The sequence below is a fragment of the Apis cerana genome, linkage group LG4 (genome assembly GCF_029169275.1).
Source record: "Apis cerana isolate GH-2021 linkage group LG4, AcerK_1.0, whole genome shotgun sequence".
Classification (NCBI taxonomy): domain Eukaryota; kingdom Metazoa; phylum Arthropoda; class Insecta; order Hymenoptera; family Apidae; genus Apis; species Apis cerana.
In genome coordinates, this window is record NC_083855.1 from 3,393,322 (window position 1) to 3,418,412 (window position 25,091).

Genomic DNA, 25,091 nt, shown 5'->3' on the forward strand with positions numbered 1-25,091 from the left:
AACTGATACAAATGGATTATGAAGAAAGAACCCAGATGTGACAGCTAAGCGCGAATTCCGGACCTTGCGCATCAAAGTTCGGCGCTTTAATCACATCGTAAACCCGTGCATCTAGACTTTAAAAATATTTCTGGTATGCTTTTACGATCTGTTCACGATGTCCGCATATGCGACGATACTGCCATATCTCATCTTAGGATTGTTAGGTAATTGCACATTCTATTATCTTTTATTTGACAGTTGTATTCGCAAGTTAAAATACATAATAATGCGAAATCTTTCAGAAATTATATCATTTTTTTATCAAATGCATTTTGAATTTTTAGTAAAATTGTATAATTGTTTTATAAATCGATATTATATTATGATATTAATTAAAGAAAAAAAAAGAAAGTATAACAAAAAAAAAGGTTTTCTTTTAGATTTGTTTGTAATTTAATGTATTTAATAAACTTATATTTGAAATATTAAAATAATGAAAGTCAAAAAAAAGATTTAAAAAAATATACGTATTTGTAAAAAAGAATAAACGAAAATTTTCAATAAATGTATTTTCGATTATTGTCCCTCTGGTGACAAGTATAAAAAGATCGCCATAATATATCATTATTTAACAATAATGTAAATATAAAATTGAAATGTTCAATTCTTTTCTCAGATGTTAATCCATTGTCATGAAACATATTTAAAGATAGATATAACAGAAAAAGAAAAAAAATGATGTATTATAAATATATTTTTCGAAGTGCCTAAGACTGGAGCCAATTTACGACAAATATAACGTCGAAACAATCGACAAAGAGCTGTTCTTGATCATATTAGAAACGATATATGTATCTCAAAACATCTACTTAGTGATGTTAATGTGATCGGTTAATGTGATCGATGTGAAATAAGCATTTTATTTGTATAATCACTTTAGAAAAAAAATTAGAAATTCTGGAAATGATGAAGCTCTTTAAGTTTGATATTGTTTGTTGTCTTAATTTTTAATGATACTTTTGGTTGATTATTTGTTTTTTTGTTTTTATTGCATATTTAATCAAATATTTTACATTTATATATGTGATATATTATTCTATGTTTATTGAATTGAATCACAAATATGTGATTCAAATATTTTATTTATGTTTTTCTATTATGTAAAAGATATGAAAGATTAGAATTTCATTTCATGAAAATTTATTGTAAATTTTTATGTATTTAATAAAATAAAAAAATATCTAAAAATTGAAAGAATCAAAAAGATTATAAAAAAATTTTTATTAATAACAAAATATTATATTTAAGTTTTAAATTAAGAATTATTAAATATTATTTTATAATTATATCATAATTATATTATAATATATATTATTTTATTATTATTTTCAGTTTTTCATATTGATAAAAAAATACACAAAAAAAATATTAAAATTAAAGAAAAATAATTTTAGAGTAAAATGATAGATAAATTAAATATATTAAAAAAATAAATTATATAACAATGAATTTAGAAGATTCAATATATGATTAAAAAAAATATTTTTCTTTAATTAAATATAATAAATGTATATTCATACATTTTTATGAAATTCATTATATAATATTATTAAAATTACTTTCTGTAACTGTTTTCTTTTTATAAATATTTTATTATAAATTTTAAATCTTTTTTTTTAATTTTATTAAAAATATAAAAAACTTTAATTTTTAGGATTTTCATTAGGACACGATGTCAAAGGTTCTTCAGTTTGTGAATTTTATAATGAAACAATGTGTACAGAATCCCAGCAAGAATGTTCAGGAAGAGAAGAATGTGGACCACATGATCCAGGCAAAAGAAATCATTGTTATGTACTGTGGCAAATTGATAATGTGACTAAAAAGTCTATAATTAAATTAAAGGTGCAAAAAGAAGAATTATAGATTTGATAATATTTATTTTTAAGAAGTTCTATTTTTATGATTAAATTATAAATTTCAGGGATGTTTTTTAGATAGTAATGATTGCTATGACAGACCACATTGTATTGAAAACAGTGCAGAAAGAAAAAAAGAATTATTTTTTTGTTGTTGCGATGGTAATATGTGCAATCAGAATTTCACATGGGATCCTCATCCAACTTCTTCTTCTAAACCTATTCAGCCTTCTGATGTTCATGGTAAATTCTGATATTCATTTTAAGGATTGAATATTTATTCTATTAATTGAAATGTTAAAATTATTTCAGATTTAGAACCTGTTCCAAATACAGAACAACAAATAATAACACTTGTTTTGTCAATATCAATACCCATGCTCTTGCTTGCTATTATTTTGCCATTTTTATATTGGTGTTACCGACGTCGGAAGTCGGGATATTTCAACGAGGTTTGGAAGGCATATGTACAGATCTCTTAATTATTAAATGTTATAAGTCTTTAGTTACATATTGTATCGTAAATTATTCTTAATACATAAATATCACACAAAATAATTTTTGTAGGTACCGACATTAGAACCTCTTCCATTACCTCAACCATCTCCTAATTTGGGATTGCGTCCAATACAACTTCTTGAAATAAAAGCTCGAGGTCGTTTTGGAGCTGTTTGGAAAGCACAATTAAAAAATGAAATTGTTGCTGTAAAAGTGTTTCCAATACAGGATAAACAATCCTGGCAAACTGAACAAGAAATTTTCAAACTTGCCCACATGGATCATGAAGATATATTACGTTTTATAGGTGTTGAAAAGAGAGGAGATAATTTACAAGCAGAATTTTGGTTAATTACTTCATATCATGAAAAAGGTTCATTATGTGACTATTTGAAGGCAAATGTTGTTACATGGCCTGAGATGTGTAGAATAGCAGAATCCATGGCAAGGTAATATTTCAATAGAAGTTTAAGAAATATCTTATATACTTCTATTGTGATAAAATTTTTAATTTATTAGAGGCTTGATGCATTTGCATGAAGAAATTCCAGCCAATAAAGCAGATGGGTACAAACCTGCTGTGGCTCATAGAGATTTCAAGTCAAAAAATGTTTTACTTAAAGCTGATATGAGTGCTTGTATAGCAGATTTTGGTTTAGCATTAATATTTCATCCTGGCAAACCTTGTGGGGATACCCATGGACAGGTATATATTAATATTTTAATATATATATATATACATATATATACATTAAGATATATAAGATTTATTATTTATAGGTTGGAACAAGAAGATACATGGCCCCAGAAGTTTTAGAAGGAGCAATTAATTTCACAAGAGATTCGTTTTTACGAATTGATATGTATGCCTGTGGATTGGTACTTTGGGAGTTAGCTTCACGATGCACTGTGCAAGATGTAAATTCCTATTTACATATATTTTAGTCCATTAAATATTGCGTTATTAATTAAATTGAATTGCATTTATTCATTTTAGGGACCAATAGGTGAATATAGATTACCATTTGAAGATGAAGTGGGTCTTCATCCTACTTTAGAAGATATGCAAGAAAGTGTTGTTCATAAAAAAGAGAGGCCAATCATTTTAGAAACATGGCGTAAACATCCTGTAAGTAAATTTCGCTTTAAAAAAAAATTATGAAACATATATATATATATGATTTATTTTAAAAGAAATTAATTTTCATAATTTTTATGCTATTTTTAAGGGACTTCAATCAATTTGTGATACAATGGAAGAATGTTGGGATCATGATGCTGAAGCACGTCTTTCAGCTTCTTGTGTAATGGAAAGAGTTGCTACATTAAGTAGGACGCTTGTTTTAAATTCGTCGACATTAATACGAGTTGATAATACCAACGAGACTATTACTACTAAGGAATCTAGTATGTAGTTGATTTATGTGTATTATAGTTTTAGTTAAATTGCACAACCATTTTCTGTATCATAATTTTTGCGCATACATTAATGAGGAATGTTTAAATATCATATGATATTTTAATAATTATTTTTTATTTTATTATTTTTCTCTTTGTTGTTTATGAGGATCTCTTATTATGTTTTAAAATAATTTAACGTAATTAATCAAATTATTTTCATGATTAGTTAATAAAATTTTGAATAGAAATATTTTTATTAATTTAAAAATAATTTTTTTAAATTATTATTATTTATTAAACATAATTATAGTTTCAATATAATATTCTTTGGATTATTTATATACAGAATGTTAATATATTTATAGGACATCTTAAAAAATTCTTGTTCTAGAACAAACAAAAGTATTCTTAAAATAAACAAAAATTAGCATATAAAAATATTTGAAGCTTATTTAAAAGTTATAAAAAGTTTAAGTTCGTATTAAATGAGATAAAGATAGAACTATCTTGTTATCTAAATAATGAAATAGTCGTCTCACTTCATTTAACGAATATAAATTGCTCATAATTTAATAAATAAGCTTTAATTGACTATATCAACTTTTGTGTTTTTAGTCTTTAGAATCAACTTTCCAAAGATATTCCACAAATATATTAATGCTATGCATAAATCATTCGTATCATTTAAATTATACAGTTAATATAATTACTATTAAATATCATTATTTTTTTATTTTTTTATTTTTAAATTTAAAGCATTAATAAATCAATTATTCATTAAATTAATTTTTTATTGCATGTTTAAAATTAAGCTTTATGATGAAAAACAGCTTAATTAAACGTTCCTAGATTTTTTATTTTTAAAAATATTTACATTTCATTCATAAATCTCAGTTTATTGAAAAATACAATGCAATTAGAAATATTTCTTTATATATGCAGTATTAATAATGAACATAAATATTGAGATTCTTATTTTTTATTTTCTTGAAATAATTATAATTTGTCAAATGATATTATGATGATATTACTATTTTCTTTTTTTAATTTAAAGCAATCTCATTCCTCATTGATGTCAGCAATCGTGCAATGATTGATCAGAAATAACAAAATGAATTACTAGCCAAGTGGACATTCAATGGATAATTTTTATCCATAAGTCTTATGTGAATTGTTACAAAGATAACTCAACAATTTTATACAAAGTACCTGGTAGAAACAGTCAAGTTAACTAATTGGAAGCCATGAGGAATTTATTAGGACTTTTTTACATGAAATGAGCTATTTTGATTTTTTGCATTTTAAAGCATAAAATATTTAAGATGACTAATTTATTTCGCGAAATAAGATTTTTTCCATGACTTTTTTTTTATTTTACAACAAAAATGTGAAAAATAAAGATTAATTTATTGAGAATATATTGATATCTATATATTTTAATTGATAAATATAGACTTTCTAAATTTAATAACTTTCATATTAATTAAATTAAAAATGTATAAAATGTATATTATTAAAATGTACTTTGAATAATCAAAATTGATGTTATATATTGTTCATGGATTAAATTTTATTAAGCCAAGTAAAAGTCTTCCTTATATATTTTATTTTTAACTTTCATTATAGCACAGAATTTTATCAAGAAAAGTGATTTTTTAATTATTATATATGACCTAACTTTGAACTAAGTCTTGCATCCAGTGTGTATGCATAGATATGAGGTCTTAAATATATAATTATTATATATTATTTATATAATTGAAAATATTGAATAAAACAACGCATCTTGTATAAATCAATTTTCTACAATGTAATTATATTTGTATAAATTTCTAGAATTTGTATTATGTAAAAAAATTTTCATTAGATTCAGTTTTTAATATTTTAGATAAAATTGTTTTTATATTATAAATTTTATTTTAATATCTTATAATTTGATAAATTTTAAAAAATTCATAATATTTTAATTATTCATTAATACTTTTAATGATAAATTGCAATTGGATTATTTTTAATAGAATGGTTATTCAAGGTGCACATTTTAAATATTTTATTTAAATAATATGTCAATTCTAACAAATGATTTCTTTTACTTGCTCTGAATTATTTTAATTAGATAAAATAAAGATAATTGAAATAATGAGAAAGATTTATAAATCAAATCTATATTACTATTTTTTTTATTTTATGAATAGTTAAATTCTTGATTAAAATTAAGTTAGTTTTATATGAAAATCGCATATTGCATTACACAAACTGTGATAATAAGTACCAGACTTAAGTAAACGATAATAATATTATCGTAACGATAAATAAGGCCTAATCATATTTCAGAAACATTTATCATAATTCATAATTATAATTTCTCAGAGCAGGTAAAAGATAGAGAGGTTATTTTATTTCTTTATATTGGATTTTAGCAGTGCCAAAACGGTAATATATGCACTTTATAGCTTTGTATATTAATTTGTAGTTAAATAAGATACTGAAATCGATAATATCTATAAATTTTTAACATACAATGTTATAAAATGAAAATTAACCTATAATTGATAATATTTCCTTCATTTTATACAACATAAAAAAATTTATATATAATATTCATTTTTATAATATAATTATACAATATAATTATAATAAGTAAATAAATTATAGATTATAAAGTTTATTAGTTATACTATTTATCTAAAATCTATATTAAAATCAATTATGGGTTAATTATAATACTAGAATTTAATCAATTTTTGGACTTTTACATATCGAGAAGCAGATTCAACTGCATTCGTAGAGATTTCTTATTTCATATATGCTGTATATGTCGCAAATTTTGTTTGTAAAAATTGTCTAAAAAATTGTCATAAGAATGTTTTAATCTCATCATTGCTAATTGTTATGTAACTTCGTAATTTAATACGTTTTTGCATAAAACGTTAGAAAGCAATGCATTTGGTAGATAAATCAGTCATTAACATAAGACTGAAATACAAATAAAAAATTATGTACAATAATAAAAAAAAATGTTTGCAATTTTATGCTGTGTTGAGCACATAGTGATTTCAAGAAAGTGCAATGGTGAGGTAATATTTTGAAACATCGTGTACATTAATAATTAATAGATATAAATCATAGGTATACAATGTATGGCGTTACATTGCTTATCTTTATTAAATCATATCCTATGAATAAATACAGAAATTAGATTTTAATATTGACAGTACTGCAATGGCATTCCAGTCACATATAACATATATTGTATATTAATGTAAACCAATATTATAATTTCTAATTTTCAAACTATAAAAATTCTTATTAGTTTCGTCCAATATAAATCGAAACATTTCATTGATACGTGATACTTATCATAATTTGTCATTTAAATTGCAGTATTTTATTTAATTAATATTTTTGAATTTTACTATCTAATTTTATATAATTATTGAAAACTATTATGAAATATAATTTAAAAAATACTATAATATTAGTGCAAAAATTTAATTTCATAATCTCATAAAATATCTGTTAAAAAATCATATTTGTAAATATAATGTTTTTTGTTATTAGTATTAAAGTATCAAAATACTTCCAATATTGTAATTTGTTTCATATTATATATTATATATTATATAATATATATATATCATTTAATTGTATTGTTTGCTTTTGGTACTGTTAACATAAAATTTAAAACAATTCATTATTCAGTAAATTTTTAAAATTTGATTGTTGGAATTATTTTTATTTTAACTGTATTATATTATAAATAAATCAATCTGATATAATTCATATATTCAGAGATCTGTAAATAGAATTTAGAAAAATGTAAATTTAGAAATAAGACTGTTAAAAAAAAATAATTTCTTACTTATAATTTAAATATAATGTGACTCATAGCAATAGAATGTTCCTATGCACATTGGATGTAACTGTTTTCAAAATCATATTATATAGTAACAAATTTTTGTATCGTTGGCTTGACAATTTTTATACCATAAGAATATACGAAAATGTTGCGTTAATGAAATAACAAATGAAATGTATCAATTCTAATAGAAATCATCATTTTCATAAAATTGTATATAAGGAGTGTTAGTTGCAGAAAAAGTTCCTCCAATATGAAACGATCATGGTATCGATCGTAAACATTATTAAAGAGGGAATAAAAAAGCGGTGCTTGAAAAAATAATATAATGTAACATTTTTAGCATCTAATTATGTAGATAATTTTGCCTTTGTTTTGTAATAAAATATCATTATTTATATATTAGGAATAAAATGGATTACCATTTGTCATACCATTATAATTGTTTTATAATAACAGTTTATTTTGTTAATAATATATAATATATAACATAATTGCACTGCATATAAAGAAAGCATACAAAATAATAAACATTTTAATAAGCAAAATAATTAAGATTGGATCATCAAAGTTTGCAGAAAACAGGAACAAATTTAAAAAACATATTTAATAAATATGAAAATTTTATTTTTATAAAACATATCTAATAACACCTTTTTTTATTTGCCGCTTATTAAATTATAGGTTTTTTTTTTACATATATCTAATTTTATAAAAATTGTTTAATTTGCATAATATAATTTAAAATTATTTAAAAAATATTTCAGATTTTAAAAGATTAATATTTTTTCAAATTAAAATTATTTTCTTCTAATTTATACACTTTATGTTTATTATTTATATTCGTTTATTTACACTGCATTCATATTCTAAATAAATAAGATGCCTTAAGGAATATACTGTTGTACGGAAGAAATATACAGGAATACAATTACGATCTTAGATTTTATTTGATTATATTGTATGCTTCAGCATACTAAAGAATACATGAAGCAAGTAAAAAAATGTGATTGTTGCGAATCACAAGCACACGATGTAATGATTTATACATCAGATAAAACTAAATGAGATATTTATTAATCGTGCGATGTACGGAATAGATAATAATAAAATATAAGTTAGAGGGTTAAAAATGAAATTCAATGTTATCGTACAATCGCATTAATAAACTTACCTATACTATGATCACAGTTACATTCATAATTATTGTAAGTTATTATACGTCATTATCGTCTTTATCATCATTATTATCATATTTTACTGTATATATGTACATTCTGGTTATAAATAGATGTATGTTCAATTAATTAAATATAATCTGGTTTGAAAGCCTATGACTAGTGATATCTACTTTCTTGTCAATGACAATTATAGTTATATAATACTATCGCAATTCGATATAAATGAAGCTTCAAACAATTATAGATAATAACATGTCATATTTTAAAAACAATTCTATGCCTTTCCTTTAATACACTGTACATATTTTTCTTCGTAACATTAAATTTCGTAACATTTAAGTCTTATATCTTTGTTCCACTTAAATTATTTTTTAGTTTTCTTATATTTAATCTAAGGCTAAGTCTGAATATTATGCACACACATCCGCGGAACCAGACCTTTCCGATCACCTCTCGCACATAATAACCATTTACTATCTACTTCTAAAATTACTTTCAGCTTCTCACCCTCTCCAAATGCAAGATGCCCATTATCTGATGGCATTCTATGTGTAACTGTGCGAACCTCTCTGGAACCGAGATGCGCGATCTATTATTTAATTAATCTATAAAAAGGAAACAAAAAAGATAACAAAAAATTAAGTTCTAAAATTATAAATAAAAAAAATATATTTAATAAATATTTATTCATCTATTTAATGGTGAATAATTTAATAAAAATTATAAATAATTAAATAAGATTAAATTCTACAATAATTTATAAAATATAAAATAATAAAAACATAACATTTTATAATTTATTAGATAATATTTAATAAACTATATTATTAAATATAATTAAATATAATATAATATATATAATATTAAATATAATAAATATAATATAACTATATTATTAAATTATAAATAAATAAAACTATTATATTTATTCATTTTTTCTTTACTTACTTAAGTGGCTTTTTTACAGGAGGATTTCTTGCAGTACTAGTAGTAGTTGGTCGTGGTAAAGATGTAGACGCCGCTCGTCTTTGAGGAGATATTAAATTTTTATCTTTAGACATTACGCCATAAGATTTATATGGTAAAGAACTAGGTCTTGTTAAATGAGTTCTTGTTGTTCCTATTATTTCTTGATCCACTCTACTAGTACGTTTTGTTATATCTTTGCTTTTTGTTTCTAAAGATTTCTTTGGAATAATTTTTGTTGTTGATAATATAATAGGTTTTTTTAATGATGGAATTCCCGAAATAGGACATTTCGTGTTTTTAGCAGGTCCTGATATTGTATTTGATTGTTTTACTGGTGAAGTAAGAAGCCTAGGTATTTTAGATTTTCCTACATTAGTAGGTGTTTTCGTAGGTGATAAAGGTGTCGATATTGGTGGTTGAATTTTGGTATCTTCTTTTCCAACCATTAATTCCCATTTTTCTTGAAGTTTTCTAAATTTCTCTTCCCCAGACATATTGTCTTCGTCATCTATTTTATTATCTGGACTATGAGATTTTCTTGACATAGGTTGTTTATTCGAGGCTCTATTTAATGGTGAATGCTCTAAACTATCAGTATAATCTTCAGAATCTTCAGAAGCCAATTTATCGAGAGTACGAAATATTTTTGATCCTATAGGATTACTTAACCGTTTTTTAACCGTTTCCATATCTGACTTATGTATACCACCAGATTTATCATCATAATTACTATAAGCAACGCACGATCGTGGACGTATTTTTTTGGGACTAGAAACCATTGCACATGTATCTGTTTTATCAAAATGATTTTCTTTTGCAGTAAGATCAATATTTCTAAAGTTTACAGCCTGTGAAATATTTTAATAATATAAATTTAATATTAAAGATATTAAAAATTAATTATTTAATAATACTAACATTTATGGTATGATTATTTAAACTGCCAAAACTATTATGAAGTTGACGATATTGATATAGAAGATCAAGCTGAAATGGACAAAATGCAAGAGGATTTAAAATATGTAAGAGAGCATCGACAACTTCTCGTGCATTTGCATTGGCTAAAGCTGCCACAAATAAACTGTTGCTATTATAATGTTTCCTTAAGATGGATTCTCTTGTACATAAATATGCAAACCATGCATCCAAAGCTCTTAAACTGAAAAATGATAATTTGTTTATAATATAACAATAATATATATATATATAAATATGTACATATAAAATAATGATTTTTCTTAGTATTGTATTATTAACTTACTTTAATAAACCAAATACAAATGCATGAAACTTTAGCATTCCTTCTGTAATAACATCTTCACCATTAATTTTTTGTACTAATTCATTTAATGTTTTAGTAACTGGACCTTGTTGAGAAGAAGCTTCAACAACTTGCCAAACACTATTCGTTATTGGTCCAAATGTAGAATTTAAATGTGATTTTAATCCATCTGACATAATAGCATACAAAGCTGGACATAAATTGCTAACACAGATTTGAGCACATTCATTTTTATCATTATAATTTTGTCTATTATGAATTGATTCACTATTCCAATATTTCAATAATAAATCTACTGCTTTATTTGCAGATAGTATCATTTCTGAAAATTTGTATGTATATTCATAATTTATTATTTAAAAATTAAAAATAAAATTATATTAAAATCATAAATAATATATTTACTTCTTTTTTCATCTAAATCTAATTTATTATCTGGACTCATTGCTTTTCTTTCTTCAATAAAGCCAGCATCTTTATTTTGTTCATTTGCAACATTTAAATTATTAATCTGAAATATATTTTTTCAAAAAAATATATAAAAAACTTAATTAAATAACTTAAATAAATAATAATACGAAAATTAAATAAAATTACCTTATTATCTAAATATTTTTTCCTTTGGTTTATGGCAAAACTGACAGTCTTTTTCTGTGATTCTATCATATCAGTAGCTTTGGTAACATCTTTATTCATCCTGAGAGCTAAAAATTTTCTTACATACGATCTTAATTTAACATCGGGATCTTCAATATCTCCATCACTACTCTGTGATGAAAAACCGCTACGTTTCAAAAATTCTTCCAATTGTTTTATATCATCTTCGCTATTTTCAGAATTTTCAGTCTCTAAGTCTCCAATATTAACTATTTCATTTGCTTTTTCTAAAATAATATTAAATAATTATATTTTATAAAATATAATAATAAAATAATTCAATATATTTACCTATATATCTTTCTTCCGTTTCATCAACATCTTTCTCTAAATCAACGATTCGACCGCGACATGGTAATTGTAAATCATTATTCATATAATATGGTTCTTGTAAAGACATTCTTTTATTTGTTTCAGAAGATTGATCTTCTATTTCTTCTACATCTCCCATTTCAAACATGCTATATCTTTTATTTGCAGGAACCTTGCTTTTTCTTAAAATACTTCTGGGTAACGGTGGTCTTGGTGGCACTTTTCCATGAGGAAATTCAGTTTCACGATCTCCATAAGGTAACGAAAGAGATCGTTTTGGGAGAGACGGACAGGTTTTTTTTGTTTTATTAACTTGTCTATGCACTTTTTTTTCATTACTTACTAAACTGGCCTCAGAACTAATACTATCATAACGGTAAAGATATAATGGATTGGTTGTATTATTTAACGTTTGTTGATTTGTTGAAGAATCTGTTAATATTGTAGAAGATCCTCGATATCCAGAGGATGGTTGTGTCGCGGTACTACTAGTGGAGGATGAATTATTTGGTATGATTTCACTTATAGTACGAGTTTTATGACGCATTGGAGGAGATAGGCAAAATAAAGGCTTTCTCGTTTCTTCATGAATATTGATATGCCTTGAAACTTCTGGTACATCATGCAAAATTTTCTTATACTCAGTAGGCAAAAGGAATGTCAATGACTCCCAGTCTTTAACATGTGAAAATCCTCGTTGACGCAATGCATCTATATCATTACACGAGAATGGTCTACTGGATCTACCAGTATGTTTCCAATTAACTCTGTTTTTTCCAAAGCATTGTGGTTTTAAAGCTATATTATCTAATTTTGTATCTTTAATATTGAAAAACGATAAATCAGGTAAAGCATAATTCGGATATACAACATAAACTGGTTTTTTGTTAACAATTGTTTCTCTTAAGGAAGGATTTTCTTTTTCTTTGACAGATGTTGTAAATATTAACGATGTTTGAACCGAATTATCTTCTGTCTCAGCTATTGCTTGAATGCCCATTGTCTTGCAGATTGGATATTTTTTTTCTAAAGATTTGACCCATGCGGTTTTTCGTTGATGTTCGAAAACAGGAATGACATCAAAATCATTTTGATTAATATCATTATCATGAGTTAAATCTGATTTAGACATATTTTCTGATAATTCTTCTACAGATGCAGATGACATCATTTCATCCTTTTGTTCACTTATTGTTGAAGTATATTTTGGAATGTCTTTCTCATTTTCTATTTCTTGATTATTATGAGGATCACTTTTAACCCAATTAATAGAAAAATCACCTTCTGGAACTTGATGTTTAGAAATATTATTTATATTTTGCCGTTGTATTTGTGTATTTGTATTAGTACCACTGTCACTAGCACTATTATTTGTAGGCCATCCATTATCACTAGTAGAATCTGATTGATCCAAAGTAAGACTCATTCCTTCAGCACTCATACTTTTTTGTTTCATAAATAATTTTACAAGACTTAAATTTTGTAATCTTTTTTCTGTTAAATTATGTTCTCCATTATCAGAACTTTCTTCATTTATAGATCGACTCATTACGGATCCTGAACTATGTAATTGTTGTACATGATTATTTGATTCTGCAGAATCAACCTGTTCAAATATTTTTAACACATTAATTTATAAAAATATTTTTTTGAAAATATAAAAAAAATATAAATTTTTAGAAAACTCACAGAAAAATTAAGAGGTATATTGAGATGTAATTGAGTAGCTTGAGTAAGATCTGGTAAACTTTGACTTCTTTTATTTGTTACAGATATAACATTTTCTACTCCATGTGAAAATTCTGGTATTGTATTGTTATTGCCTGATGGATGACGAGTTATAATTTTATTCATAGAAGAATGTTTCAAATTGCTCCATGTAGTATATATTTTAGAATCAGAACATGCCATTGATAAATCCAGTACATTTTTCAAATCTGTATTTCTATTATAATATGGTTCTACTGTTTCATAAGTTTTTTGTTTTTCTGTAAAAAAGATAATAAAATTATATTTATATAATTATATATTTGTCTATTATTTATATGTTGGAAAATTATTTATATTCATACCTTGATTTTCAAAATCTTGAGAACCATCTGAATACATTGTGATACTACCTTCAAAAGCAATAGTATAATTGTCTTTATTATTTGTCTGGCATGTTAAAAGCATATCTTCACAGTCCAGAGAGTCAACACTATAACTACCTCCTGGTGGTAGTATAGGTGTCTCTTTCAAAGGTGAAAAGAGTAATGATGATTTGCATATTGAAATTGTATCTGTTGTTGAACAAGCTGAATCTTCTCCCTTTAATATAAAATATAGTTTTATTATAAGTTCTAAATATTTTTAGATAATTTACCATGCAATTTGCAAAATTAATATTGTTTATTTTCATGCATTTTTTAAATATTATTTTGTTATATTATTTTTATATTTTCAATTGTTACATAATCAAATCAGCAATTATTTATTTTTTACATTAATCATGCAGAGGAATTGCAAGCAAATCAAGTTTTATTTTCAGTTAAACAAAACTCATATCAATGTTTTATTTTATCTTTAGTATTGAAGGAACATCAATACAAGAAATTCAACATTTTCAGCCATTATCATACCTGGCTGCTGGTATGAGGGCTGATTGATGAACCGATGTCAAGTTTTTCCATAACAGATCCAGATATACTAGCATATCGTTCCCTTTGATAGTTAAACTGCCATATAATGAAGATATGATACTTTTAAAATATTATTTATAACAAAAATGGAAAAATATTAAATATTTTAAAATATTATAACTTATGTTAAAATGTTAAAAATTATATGTAATGATTATATATGATTATTAAAAAAAGGATAATATTTACAAAAATTTGTTTCAATTCATCAATATTATATATTGATATTGATATATATTATATATTAATAAGAATATAAAATATTACTTTTTTCAAGAAATTTATAAAATATATTTGCTTGCAAACTATCCACAATAAAAATAATTGTTTCTGATAATCAGATTATATAACTATATTATAATATAAATAAAAAATTATAAAATAAATAAAATACATAAAAATCAATATTATTACCTCTGAATGTTGAACTGGATCTGTACACATGACAGGTAATGCTGTAAGCAGAGTATGAATATCCGCTGTACGAAAACTTTCCATATCAATTTCTGCCAAATTAGCATCCAAATTTCGGGCAAGATCATCATAATAGCCCAAATCTTCTCGAGAATATGAAGCAGAGAGTGAAGATAATACACTTGGATGAACATGAAGTCCTCCATCTCCTCTGTAGCTAACATTTTATGCAAATATAAATATATATATTTATAGGAAAATAATTAAAATATAAAAATTATAATTTAATAAATTTTATATTTTATAATAAAATTTTACCCATAATCAATGAACCATTGATATTCCACATTATCTTGCACAAACTCAGAACTAATTAAATCATGTTGGATAGAATCTGTTGCAGGATTGGAGTTGCAATCAGATCCTGGTGTTTGTGGATCTTCCATCACTGCAGCCCCTTTGCCTGCACCTAAAATGCATTAAATAATATTAATAAATAATTACCAAATCATATCATTCATTTGCTATAACATTGACATAACTCAAATTGCATTTTTTTTAATTATTTTGTATAAAAAAAATCATTGTAATATTTTTTTATTTGTAGAATTGTATATTTTCAAATTATATTTCTAATTTAATATTTTAATAAGAAATTTTTATAGTTTTATAATAATTTAGAACATTTAATATTATTTTCTTTAAAATCATAATTTTTGAGTTATGTGATATAGTAAATGAGCAATATATAATTAAAAAAAAATTCAAGAACAAACCATATTTAGAATAGATAAAATATTTCTGATTTATTAAATATATTTTTGTTATCAATATAAGATTGCAAATCATGTATAATATAATATTTTTTATTTATTAAAAAATCATGTAATTTGATTATAATTGGGCATATTTACATTGTTTATATTCTGATTACATCTCATACTAAATAGATTATCATATGTCATATTCCATATATATCACGTTAAAAATCATGAAAAATTATATATCAATTTAGATATTTTATAGCATTACACATTATTAAAAAAATATATATAATAATTATTTTTGAATAATATAACACTATAATAATATATCAATAATGAACATATTTTTCTGGACTAGCAAATAATTACTGATTTACTTTTAATAAAATAATCAGTAATATATTGATAACACTAATCATATTAGATGTTTCTTTTCCTTCATAAAGTATGGAATGTTCAAGATAAAGAAATGTCAATCAATGACGTCAGACTGAGGTTATGGCGGACTTATTTGAGTAAGTGCTCGTGTCCCGTATCGGGGATGATCAAGGCTGCGCGTCATCACGATAGTTAAGAGAGCGTGTTTTAAGGTTAGTTATCATGTAATAAATAATTAATTAATCGATTAAAACATATTAATTTCAGTATGAAAAATCGATCCTGTAAAAAATACATATATAACATGATGATATAATAAATAATTTGTTGTAAAATTATTGAAGTAAAAAACAATTTAATAATCTTTTAAAAAAAATATTTAGTTTAACGTAATAAAAAAAAGATTACAAAAGAATTGTAAATATAAATTAATTGACAATATAATATATATAATATTATAAGTATTTAAAAACATTAAGTAAATAAGAATATGATATATAACTTAATTTATTGTATATATTAATTTTAGTTTTAAATTTATATAAATTTAATAAATGTTCAAAATAGATAATATAACAAAGTTATGAACATCATAAACTAGATATGTAGTAATATGATGTATAATTCATTGTTATTTTCGATTAATAATATATAAAAAATTGAATGGATGATTGTTATATTTTTGACAATCTTTGACACATTTTTTCACAAAGAATAAAATGTATTGATATAGGATAATAAGAAAATTGTTTTAAATATGAGTTATAAATCATACCTCGAATAATTTTTTTCCATCGCATCGCCAGAATCGATGGATTTTTTTGTTTTACAGAAAATATTTACATTTAATAAATGTTATCCGAAAACACTCATGTTCATGACCATATGGCGACAACCCGTCCATCACTCATAGGAATTCATTTTAACTACGCCTATAGAGTACAATTGCTCATGCAGCGCATGAGCATTATCAATCCAGTGTAAAGGGTGGGCAAAAGGAAATCAGATACAAGTCTGACTAAACAATATATTACAATATTTCTTTTATCTGTTTATTAAAAAATTTAGATTTGAATAAAACATTTTATTCTTTGTACTCCCGTAGATTTTTTATTATAATCTATTAAAATTATCACTAAAACTATATAAATTATAGGAAGTTCATTTTCAATCTGCTTATTTTCTTAATATTACATCTTTGATTATTAACTATTCTTATTTTATTTTATTTACCAGTGCAAATTTTAAAAAAACAACAACACTTCAAAAATCATGATGCATTAAGAAATCAGATTAATAAATTAATTATAAATACTTTTGGCTTTAATAATAATTGAGATTCAATTCTTATTATTTTTACTATTCTAATAATAAAAATAGATTAATTAAGATGATAAACAGTCTAAATTGTGAAAAAGATTATAATGAAATTATTTTAATAAATATTATACAATAAGAATCTGTAAATAAAGAATCATTGATCTTAATGTGCTTTTCGTACATTATATTTTATATTTTACATTATGTGAAGTTATTATGTTTTATATAGAATATTTTATATAAAAATTAATTTTATTTTTATTATTTAATTAATTATCGAAATAATTTTTTGTGGAATAAATTCACAAAATTTTTTTTATGGCTTGAATATTAATGTTAGTCGTAGTTTTACATATCTGAGGAAAAATCTTTCACAGTACTTCGTTCAAGTCGAGAGTAAAAGATAATTTTAGCAAACTGCAGTGAGGGAAGTGCCAGAAGAAATTCAAGAGCTAAATTTTGCGACACGACGAAAATTTTATGCATGAACTGATGAAATATATTTCCATTTTATTTCTGTCAAAAAAATCGATTCATTTAACTTAGTTTTTTATTTACAATAATTAAATTTTTCAATAATTAAATAATAAATCTATTTCAGTTATAAAAAATTATTTTTCTATATTATATTATATTAAAATATGCAGCATTATTTTAAAGTTTAGAAATTTTTCAAGCACTTTTAATTTTATTTTTTAAAGAAAATATTTATTTTGTGTCTTTCTAAAAACTTTTTATTTAATAATATTATAACAATTCAAAATTAATTATTCTACAATAATATCATCATATCATCATGTTTCCGCAAATATTTCATATTTTTATCAAGTATTTTTTATTACATACTTCTATACAGAATATTATTTGAAATAGTAAGACATACTATTCTTGTATGAGTATGTATATATATAATTATATTTATAGTATAATTGTGAAAGAATTTTAAATTAGTAAACATTTTAATTCTTTAAATGAATTTACAACAACAAAAGTTATTAAAATATAGAAATGTAATTTTTTGAGATTACAGTATCTAAATTGATATTATGTTTATTAAATACGCACAGCCTTGAGTAAAATAATATATACAATTTTCTAATAATAATTAATTTATCTAGATAACTAAATACATTTGAAAATTGATTTTATATATATAGATTTTTTCTTTGCAAAAAATTAAATTATTAAACATATCAGCAATTTTAATCCATAAATTTTTTAATTATCATCTATCTAAACTATCATTTTATTAAATAAACTATTCCAATTCGATCGATAAACTTTCTATCAAATCCTAATATATTTAAATTTAAATACTTAAATATAAATTAAAAATATATAATAAAAAGCATATATAAAGCATATTCATTTTTTTATTTTCTTACGATTATATAGTAGACAATTGCATTTTTCATGAAGTCGATTGTAATATTTTCGTTCTTGTCTCTTGCGTTTGCCATAATGAAGATGTGGCGGTTGTGCAGGCGTTTGAAATGGTGGGCTCATACGACCCACAGAAAACTCTGCTATTTTCATGATGACGCACAACAAAAGCACTATCATCATTTGTCAATATTCAGCGTTTTTATTATTCTATCACGTTACAACATAGTAGTAACGTTTTTTCACTGGATAACCAGTCAAAATATTTAATAAAAATTCTTGAAGAGAATTTCACATCAATCAAATCACATATGTATATGTAGTTTAAAAGAAATAGATAAATAGTTCAAAGTTTACTAATAGTTCAAATATTAAAATATCATAGCTCTTTTGTCCATTGTTTTAAAATATTCACTTTTCATCATACATATGTGTATATATATATATTTATCACATTAAAGTTACATCACGAACAGTTCTCACAACACTCCACAGTTTTCTAACAGTTTCTGTACGAAAGATGTGTGCACTTTGACATGTGAAATACGTGTAAAACAAAGTTGATTATCCGTCTGTAGTCAAACCGATGACATCTTTCAAAGATGCCTTTGTTTAGCACATCATTTCGCGTACCGTTTACATCGCGAAAAGTGATCATACGTATTGTGCTTGAACGTTTTTACTTTACACTATGTCTATATACGAAAAATATAACTGCACAGGTTTTTAAGAATCCAAAAATGTTACATTGGTTTTACAATAAAATAAAAAGAAAGATATTATAATTAAAAAAATTGGATTTGAATTTTGAAATGTTTTTTAAGTTATTTTAATTTTTTTTTTTTAATTTTTTCAAATAAAATATTTTTCTAGTATTCGTTAATTCTTAAATCTTTATCTAAAATATATATATAAATTAAAATTAAGATTTCAAATAGTTAAGAGGTTAAATTCTTTTATGTAAAATATCACAAATCAATAATTATTATAAAATTATTGATCTAGAAATATTTGAAAATTATTACAAATATTAAAAAATTCTAGAATTTTAAAATAAAAATAAAATGTCAATGGATGGAATGATAATTAAAATGATTTATATAAACTATCGAAATATCAAAATAGAAGATATATACATATGGTTTTATCAAAAATATGAAAAACTAATTGTAATTATAATATATAGTTTTAGCATTAGTTTAAAATTCTAATCAATAATAGTAATAATAATCATTACATCAGTATACATGTTTAACTGCTTAAATTGCAACAAGTGGTGAATCAATTGTTTTAAGTTCGAACATTAAGATAATAAGAATTCATCGAACTGATTAACATTTCGAAATTCAGAATGAAAATAAAAATTGCTGAAACGTTGAATCATATATATAATCAATGAATGCATTAAAATTGTTCGTACGTGAAAGTAATCGATTCAGAAAATATTTTATTATAAGTTAAAAATCGTTAAAAAAATTTAAAAAAAAAATATATATATATATATGTAATATAAATTATAATAAAATTTTATATATATATATATATATATATATATAAACGATGTAATTTATTAATAATTTATTAAACGATTCAAAATATAATATAATATAATACAAGTAAACAAAACTTTTAATGCAATTTTAATTAAAAGTACATTAAATTATTAATTCTTACTTATACTTATACTTTGATAATTTATCATGTATTAATAATATCAAAAGGATTGTAATTTTATCGATTTCATAATAAATAAATATATATAAACATGCACTAAAAGCATATTTGATGAACTTCTAATATATTATAAGTTTTAACAATAAGTATGTAAAAATAGTAATTAAATTCAAAACCGTAATGACTATTTTTCGCAAGTTGTATATTCTGTAATAATAATCGAATAAAAGGAAACGGATCTATAGTGCCTTAAAAAAAAAAGACAAAAATCTTTTTCATAAATACATTACACAAGAAATATTCAAGTATAAAATTGTTATCGTTACACTGGATATTCATGTGATAAATTTAATAATTTTTTAAATAAATCATTTACATGTAAATCACTAGATAACTGATCACACACAATTTATTTTGATATGAGTGCTTATAAAGCAACACTGAATATAACACTTGTTTTCCGAAATGTTTTTCAATCATGAAAATAGATAGCTTTAATCCAATAGAGATCATGCATATAATTTAATTGATATGTAACACAATTTTTCCACGTTTATTTTGGCAGAATTAGTTTCTGGACCGCTGTCTGAGTCAGACTGCTTTAACAGCATGCGTCTTGCGCGGGAGAGCTTTTGCACACGGCACGACACGACGCGGAGTTTAATCTCTATTAATAAATACCCGCTTTGCCTCGGCCAGAATAGAGAGCAGCTCTCCACTACTGGCTTATTGAATGCATACGCAGTGTTTCATATTGGAGATCGTAACAAACGCAAATCGATTTTATCTTTGATAGATTTTTATCGATGGATTTACGAGGAGAGGTTAGATCATAATGATACAAAAATAATACATCGATCGAATTAATTTGTCATGATTTAATTCAATATGATTTATGGTTTTTTCATATTATGAATTTTAATTATAGATATTAAAAATATTATTAAAAATATTTTTTTTTATTTGCAAATTGAAAAAGAATTGAATGTATACTACTTAATTATCTAATTTGTAAATTTGAATTATTATATGGAAATATTTATTATGAAAAATTAATTCTTGATTTAAATATTAAAAATATTTAAAAGTTTTTTATTTTCAGAGTGAAATACAAAAATCAATAAGATTAAATTGATTAAGATTAAGATTAAGATAATTGATTAAGTTTAAATAAATTAGAGAAATAAAAATCATGACGAGATCAAATTACATTTATGTCAATTGCATTATTTACATTTTTTTGCTTAGGAAATATTTTAAATGATTCTAGTCAAAGGATATATTACTAGAAACTACAATATAATCACTTTTAAATATTTATAAAGATACAATAATAAATAAGATATTTTAATTTAAATTTTTTTTAATTTTCTATATTAACAAAAAATTAAAGTATTAAAAAAATATTTATATTACTATTTTTTATATGAATGAATATGCACAATTAATATTTAATAATATGAAAGAATGAAACTTATTAAGCTATTATAAAAGATATAAAAAGAAACAATTAAATACAACATAATCAATTTTTATTTTTAAAAATTAATCTACATATATATACATATTTGAAGTAAATAAAAAGAAGTATGAATTAAGTGCATAATTACCAACACGTTCTCCGTTGCTACAAACAATACCTGTCGCCAAGGTCTGAAAAATATGATTACAATCATATTATTATTAATCCTATTAGAATTTTGCTAATATTTGTAATACTAAGAAAAATGAAAGAAAATGCGACTATATTTTTTTTTACTATTTACTATATACTATTTACTGTATCATGTTACTATATTGAAAACTTTTCCATATTGAAATATAATGACATTTAGGGTTCACCGAGTATTCATGAAATTCAATATTACTCTCGATATTTAACACATAGTGACGCATTAATCCCAGAAATAATTACATAGTAATTTTTTTATTTTTAATAATTTTTTTATTTTTAATAAATTTTTAAAATATTAATTCTGCAATAATATATTGAAATTTTCATTATTTCAATAAAATATTCATTTTTATTATAAATTATTGCAAATACAATTTTCTTTTGAATATTTACATAATTATATAATCTAATGAATTTTTCTAAAACTTTTTATTAATATTTTTATATAATTTAAATGTATGAAATATCTGAAAAAATATATTTATTTTTTTTCTTTTATAACAGTTTAATTTAAAGTGAAAGTTTATAATAAGAATTTTTAAGTTATTTTATAAAAAAGTAGTAGTAAATTATTAAATTAAGTAGTAAATTATAAAATATTATATTATTTTTGAATCTTTTGAATTTTCTTAAAATACGATAAAATATGTTAAAAAATTGTATACATTCTTCTTTTTTAATTTAAAATAATAAATATTCTTAAAAAAATAATATTTCTCGTTTTTATGTTTTATAGTAAGTATTACAATGATTATTATTTAATTAATAATTAATTATTTAACGATCAATAATAACGATCATTAACTTAATTATTAATAAATTACAAAAATATATGATAATATAATCAACTTATTTTGATAAGATAAGAGTTACATAATTAAAGATATATGGAATTATTTTTCATATTATAATAATTCAATTAAAAGTTATTTTAAAAAATTTAATCATATTATTTTTATATTATGCAGAGTGATTAAATAATTAACAAAAAGATTATTTTAATATTAGAATATTATTTATTATATGATTACGATATTTATGATTCATTGAAGATTAATGAGAAAAAGTAAATAATAAAATTCAGTTAATTTATTTTATATGTAGATAAATTATATATTTGTATAAATCTTAACAAATGAATAAAAATATTAAAAGATATTGTAATTAATCAGAAATCAAATGATTGGCAATGATTCTTAAGGTTTTTTGAACACAAAAAATTGAATGTTCCGTAAAACAAGGTCAGTGGATTCTAATAAAGAGTTCATGTCTAAATGAGAGAAGAATGAATCGTTATTGGTATAATTGTATTGAATTATTTGAATTTTGTAAATTGCTTATTATTGTTTTTTTTTAATTTCGTAATTAAAAGATATACAAAGAATTTATAAAAATGAAAGTAATTTATTTATTTGTTATATAGATTAGCAATTTAATTTTTTAGAAAAAATATTATTTAATGAACAATTAAAATATCAAGACATAAAAGAATTTAATGAAACTTTTTTCGTCAATAATTCCTTACAATATTTTTGGGATAAAATGTATTGATCGGTATATTTGCACAAAACGCAGTACAAAACGGAAAGCTTCTCGATTAGACGTAACCTTCGCATCGATTTTATGTATAACAGAGGTCAATGACGTATTAGGTTCAACTATAACTTAGAAATATGCTAAAGAAAAAGACAAATAAAAAGGAATCTTTGACCGTATTTCCTTTATAAGACAACAACATTGCATTTTTATTTCTAATTATGTTAATATACACGGGGAATAGAGAAACATACGCCCACATTCTAGAAAACGAGTTGATATTAGAGGCGGTCGCAGTACTCACATTCATAGTGAAGGGACAGCTGACAGTCGATCCACGTAACACTTAACACTGCCACGAATTATGACATCGTGTAGAATTCCAAGAGAATATCACTGTATGATTACGAAGTGGTCGTATACGCATGTCACTTCTTAAAAACCACGAAGATGTAGTACTTTCCGGAATGCATATTCTGAGTCACTCTGTCGATGAGAGCCCCTCCCTGACTGCAACAACCCCTGTCTGATTTCAAACGCGCATGCTCCTAAATTTATGGTCTTTTACAAAGAAAGGGGATGATTCTGTTTTGTAATCAGCTTCTTTTCACGTGTATGCATTTTTAATTGCTATTTCAAGCATTGTTTTTCGACTTCATACGAAGGACACAATAATAATAAAAAATGATCAATGGTACGATCATCCCCTAATGTTTTGAGGTTATCATGCGCATGTCTTGAGTATCTTCTCCAGATGTCAATGATCGAACAACTGATCAACAAATTTTTGTTTTGATTTATTAAATGTTTTTCTTAATACTTTTATAAACAGACTAATTTATGTATAATTATCGGGGAGATTAATTATTTATGTATAACTCATAGCGAATGTTAGTAATTTGAAATTATGGTATTCTTTTCTGACTGAAAATATACATGATCATATCATGATTCTGAACTGACTTCGCTTTATATTGATTTTCTGCACTTTAATATCCTTATCTGCAAAGGTTGTTAATTTTTTGAATGACCTTTGCCTTGAGTTTAATTATATAATATACATATAATTGAGAACAGTAATAATGAACGAGCTATTAAAAAAAATTTGCTTATATGATATGTATAAAAAAAAATTTATTTAAAAATAAAATAAATATGCTCAAATATTTTATGTGAATATTAAAAAATTTCTTTAATATTCAATAA

At 23.1% G+C, this 25,091-nt stretch overlaps 2 protein-coding genes and 1 long non-coding RNA gene across 22 annotated transcripts; 2 read left to right on the plus strand and 1 right to left on the minus strand.

Moving 5' to 3' along the window:
• Positions 1-66: 66 nt before the first annotated feature.
• LOC108003671 (activin receptor type-2A) lies at positions 67-8,993 on the plus strand. 3 transcript variants are annotated; one of them, XM_017066093.3, is made up of 9 exons: positions 67-206; positions 1,697-1,887; positions 1,967-2,144; positions 2,214-2,368; positions 2,469-2,848; positions 2,919-3,105; positions 3,180-3,317; positions 3,397-3,528; positions 3,629-8,993. In XM_017066093.3, the coding sequence occupies exons 1-9, from the start codon at positions 158-160 to the stop codon at positions 3,812-3,814; spliced, it is 1,596 nt and encodes a 531-aa protein (XP_016921582.1). In that variant the 5' UTR covers positions 67-157; the 3' UTR covers positions 3,815-8,993. The 3 variants fall into 3 exon arrangements, with proteins under 3 accessions (XP_016921582.1, XP_016921583.1, XP_061929596.1); XM_017066094.3 differs by having other exon boundaries at positions 2,214-2,353; XM_062073612.1 differs by lacking the exon at positions 67-206 and having other exon boundaries at positions 1,748-1,887; positions 1,980-2,144.
• On the minus strand, positions 8,586-25,046 carry LOC108003576 (uncharacterized). Of its 18 annotated transcripts, none has more exons than XM_062073601.1 (14): positions 24,190-25,046; positions 22,285-22,327; positions 15,474-15,624; positions 15,156-15,372; positions 14,682-14,777; positions 14,133-14,370; positions 13,750-14,048; positions 12,040-13,666; positions 11,689-11,975; positions 11,497-11,602; positions 11,071-11,413; positions 10,728-10,968; positions 9,789-10,657; positions 8,586-9,409 (listed from the first exon to the last, which is right to left on the minus strand). In XM_062073601.1, exons 1-14 carry the CDS (start codon positions 24,193-24,195, stop codon positions 9,238-9,240), a joined length of 4,695 nt encoding a protein of 1,564 aa, XP_061929585.1. In that variant the 5' UTR covers positions 24,196-25,046; the 3' UTR covers positions 8,586-9,237. The 18 variants fall into 18 exon arrangements, with proteins under 18 accessions (XP_061929585.1, XP_061929590.1, XP_061929582.1 ...); XM_062073606.1 differs by having other exon boundaries at positions 8,586-9,445; XM_062073598.1 differs by lacking the exons at positions 22,285-22,327; positions 24,190-25,046 and adding exons at positions 19,003-19,714; positions 21,081-21,246.
• Positions 16,406-23,060, plus strand: LOC133665962 (uncharacterized). The gene is made up of 2 exons (XR_009829451.1): positions 16,406-16,509; positions 21,240-23,060. It is a non-coding gene; the product is annotated as an uncharacterized LOC133665962 (long non-coding RNA).
• Positions 25,047-25,091: the final 45 nt, after the last annotated feature.

What these genes read in the sequence shown, in the direction of transcription:
- LOC108003671 (XM_017066093.3), top strand. Translation starts at nt 158, where the DNA reads ATGTCCGCATATGCGACGATACTGCCATATCTCATCTTAGGATTGTTA. An exon ending in TCTCATCTTAGGATTGTTAG is followed by an intron (nt 207 to 1,696) that starts GTAATTGCACAT and finishes TTTAATTTTTAG; the next exon opens with GATTTTCATTAGGACACGAT. An exon ending in GTGGGGATACCCATGGACAG is followed by an intron (nt 3,106 to 3,179) that starts GTATATATTAAT and finishes TATTATTTATAG; the next exon opens with GTTGGAACAAGAAGATACAT.
- LOC108003576 (XM_062073598.1), bottom strand. Translation starts at nt 19,183, where the DNA reads ATGATGATAGTGCTTTTGTTGTGCGTCATCATGAAAATAGCAGAGTTT. An exon ending in CAATTGTCTACTATATAATC is followed by an intron (nt 15,625 to 19,002) that starts GTAAGAAAATAA and finishes AATGCATTTTAG; the next exon opens with GTGCAGGCAAAGGGGCTGCA. An exon ending in ATCCAGTTCAACATTCAGAG is followed by an intron (nt 14,778 to 15,155) that starts GTAATAATATTG and finishes ATTATATGGCAG; the next exon opens with TTTAACTATCAAAGGGAACG.